At 44.8% G+C, this 3,793-nt stretch overlaps 1 protein-coding gene across 1 annotated transcript in view; it reads right to left on the bottom strand.

Annotated features, from left to right (window-relative positions):
- The window catches only part of LOC109970431 (titin-like), a 206,786-nt gene that overhangs the window by 168,047 nt on the left and 34,946 nt on the right, over positions 1–3,793 (bottom strand). Inside the window, 4 exon segments of the mRNA XM_020617984.1 lie at positions 5–1,794; positions 2,363–2,407; positions 2,837–3,334; positions 3,624–3,789. Of these exon segments, the coding sequence (XP_020473640.1) occupies positions 5–1,794; positions 2,363–2,407; positions 2,837–3,334; positions 3,624–3,789 (2,499 nt within the window).

Genomic DNA, 3,793 nt, shown 5'->3' with positions numbered 1-3,793 from the left:
CCTCCTGATCACTGATTACCTGCAGATTCAGGAGTCTTTCTCCCTCCTGCTGAGGCTGCAGACAGACTGAAGATGCTATACCTGGCAACTGTCCTACATGTTCACCTTGGAGTTCATATTTCTCTGCAGCAGTTATAGCCCACTTGCAGACCACGTCTTTGCATGGAGTGACATTTTCCTGCTCTGGTTTGTGTAATTCAAAATTCTGCTCCTTGGATAAAGCTGCTATAATTTCGCTCACTGGTGCTATGACTGGTTTAAACTGCTCTTTCTCTATCAGGGGTTTGGCGGCTGCATCTACAGCTGACAGAGTCTCAGAGTGCCCTTCTCTGAGTGGACATTGTGCTGCAGACTGAGCCAAATATAAAATCTTAACCCCTTCTGTGACTTTAAAGCTCCTCTCTTCCTCTGGTCTATGCATGATGCTTGAAGTTTCATCAGTAATGGGTAGAGCAAACGCTACTTGGTGACCACTAACGAGCTGCATTGGTTCAGTTAAGGTCTTCGTCTGCTCTGGCGCCTGGTCTGTCAAGATCTCAGCTCTCACTGTGATAAGAGGGAGGACCTCTTCAGATGTAGCTGACATGTGTTTGGACAGCTGCTCTTTGGCTAACTGGAGTTTGACTATCTCAGGGCTGACAATTTGTTCAGAGTGCTGCTCAGTGATCTTTGGCTTCTCCTGGACTAAGGATAACAAAGTCGCCATGTGAAGTTGTTTCACGGGAACAGCTGAGATCTGAGGTGGATGTGTGGGAGCCAAAGAAACCCTCTCTTGAATTTCATGAGACTGCAGCACTGCCGCCTTTTGGATAAGCTGCTCTCGATGAAGGGTGGCAGAGGAAATATCAAGATCGCTGAGGGTTCCTACCTCCTCGCTGGGAATAATTTGCAGGTCCTCAGTGCTAATGGTATAAATCATCTGATCAGACCGGGTTCTTTCCTGGTATAATCTGGATTCTGAGGTTTGCTCCGTCATGGATATCTTCAAACCTTTTGTTTTCTGAACTAGTGTGTAGTCTTCTTGAACTTTCTCCCTGGACACAAGCAGCTCAGCAGTACAAGAGGCTTCCCCATACTGGTTGGAGGCCTTACAGGTGTAGATGCTGCTGTGCTCTTGTTTAACACTCTTTATATTAATAAAACCTGATCCATCTGGATTGTGCACAATGATACACAGCCCACTAGGCTGAATGTGAAAGCTGCCTTTGAACCACTGAACTTCAGGGAGGGGATCTCCAATCACACTGTACCTGAAGAAAGCCTGTCCTCCCTCAGACAACCGAACAGACTCTATACTTTTAGTGAACTCTGGGGGTTTGCCAGTGGGTACAAACCTTATCCCATCGACTTTTTCCTCCCTTTCTGGCTCCTTCACCTGAACATGCAGATAGGAAGTGCATGTTGATTGGCCATATCTATTGCTGACTGTACAAGAGTACTCTCCTTCAGACTCCCTTTCAACTTTGTTAATGACCAAGCTATACTCATCTCGCTCATGAACAAATGTATACATGGATGAAGTTGTTATAATCTGCCCATTGTGGAACCACTGAACAGTGGGCTTAGGAAAGCCAGAAACTCTGACGGTAAATGTAGCAGTTTCCCCAGCAGTCACTGCTGCTGGAGTAAGCTCACTGAGGAAAACTGGCTTTTCTTTCTTCTTCTCCAAAGTGCTGGAGTACTGTTTGGACTCTGGCTTGAGTTCAAGTATTTTGGTTTTGTCTGGTAACTTTAGGCCGGTGTAGTACGATTCCTCCATTTCCTCTTCCACTGTGACGGTTGAGCTAGAGAAAGCTGAGTGGAACAGTGACAGTTTAATGTAAAGTGAGCCACATACTCCAACCACAATACAATCAGCTGCTCTGAAAACAGAGTTATATTAGACTGCAAGGCAAATGAGAAAACCGTGCCATTTCATGTGCTTTAGACAGCTTACTTTTATCCTTTTTTTAATTATTAATTTACTCAAAAGTTTTATCTGCTGGAAAAGACTCTTTGAACAGTGATCTGAAATTCTATACTTTGTGCTGTATGTTTATTTACAGCTCTGGAAAAATCTCCTAAGTGGAGGTCAAGTAAATATTTTCCTCAAAGTAAACAGCATATTTTGAAAAAATAAAATTTGCAGTAGCATAAAGAAAATGAGTGTTAATGTAATGAAAAACATCCATCAACTCCTGGTAAAACATGTGAAACAAGGAGATTGAATAATTCAGATTTTCACAATATATCAAGAATTTCTCTCCAGCACAATCTGAGGACAAAGTCAGTATCATAAAATTACATTCTTCATAAAGACAAAGAAGGCCACTGAAAAAGTTCCCTGTTAGGGACAAAGACATCCTTGGGAATAAATGTTTACCTTTCATTTCCTCCTGGATCACAGATTCCTTCTCCACCGCAGTTACTGTAAAGACACAAATGTTTACCAGTTAAAACCACTACAATAATGGAACATAAAGTCTCATATGGTGCATGACTGTTAGAATCAGTGACAGGTCGTGCATCCATATCCTCATTTGTTTTTTTCTTTAAACTGACATTCTGGCATGCTTTCATTTCATCTTTAGCATGTAGCCGCTTGGGCTTTTTGGAAAATTCTTAGAGATATGAGAGCCCCTCTCCTTTTATCCTTTTGAATATTTTAGTCAGTAAAGCAGGATTGGATTCTAAGGTCAGCAACATCTCCTAAACACAGTGATTATAACCCTGCTGAAGAAGTGGTGCCACCCTGTGAAGAAGTGTGCCTCGGGTGTAGGTGGAAAGCAGTGTGGATGAGTGGTGGGTCAAACAAAGCCCGAGTGAGCAGAAGGACCAAAACCATGCAGATGCCAACCTTTCATCACTGTGCTGCACTCAGCATCCCCTGCTGAGTTAACATTTTTGCAAGTGTATGAGCCCCCTTGTCCAGGTCCCACATTTTGAACATTTACACAGCACAGGAAGTCATCAGGCTTCAGAGAGTAAGACAAGGAATCCTTGACGTTCAACCGGTTGTAAAGCCAAATGACAAACTGAGTGGGAACCCCGTTCATAACACAATACAAGGAGTTGCTTTCTCTGTTCCTGATCAGCAACTCTGGGGGCAGTTTGATCAGGAACTCGGGGCAGCTGGAGAAGCGTTGCTCTTCATGAGGCACAACATCAGGGAAATACAGGTGGCTGATGAGGCTGTAGGGTCTCTGGGAAGATGGAGGTGATGATCCCAGCTTTTCCACCACCTCCTGCTTATCTCGGTCAGGGGGATCTCTAGCGGTCTCCCTGCCTGCCTGAGGCACTTTACGCACAGAATCGGTGGGGATGGGGGTTTCTGCTTTGAGATTTGCTTCTTTAGCTGGGTGAGAATAAAGTTAGGGAGAGTAATTAGGGGTCAGAGAGTATAAGACGATGATTAAACACAAAAGTTAGTAGGATGGATGATGAGGTTAGAAAGCAAAGCTGGCAGCAGCGGGGAGAGGACAAACTTGACTACACAGCTTGTTATTCTAGGACAGTCTAACAGGTTTTACAGTCTAAGAGGAAATATTAAATTAGGAGTGGAAGGGATGAAGCAGGAGGCGCAGCAGAGAGGTGGGATGGACCAGATGGAGAGACAGACTGATAACAAAAGAAACATTAACCACCTTCAACAGTGAGCTGGGCGGAGGAGCTGTTCTGGCCATGTTGGTTGGTGGCGGTGCAGCGGTACATGCCCTGGTCTGCCACACCAACACCCTGGATGACCAGGGACAACAACCCCCCGCTCTGAGAGCTCCTCACCCGCTCCGTGCTCACCAGGCTGCGGCCATTATGA

Source organism: Monopterus albus, unplaced genomic scaffold (genome assembly GCF_001952655.1).
Source record: "Monopterus albus unplaced genomic scaffold, M_albus_1.0 scaffold198.1, whole genome shotgun sequence".
Taxonomy (NCBI): Eukaryota; Metazoa; Chordata; class Actinopteri; order Synbranchiformes; family Synbranchidae; genus Monopterus; species Monopterus albus.
This window is presented reverse-complemented; position numbering and strand designations above follow the sequence as displayed.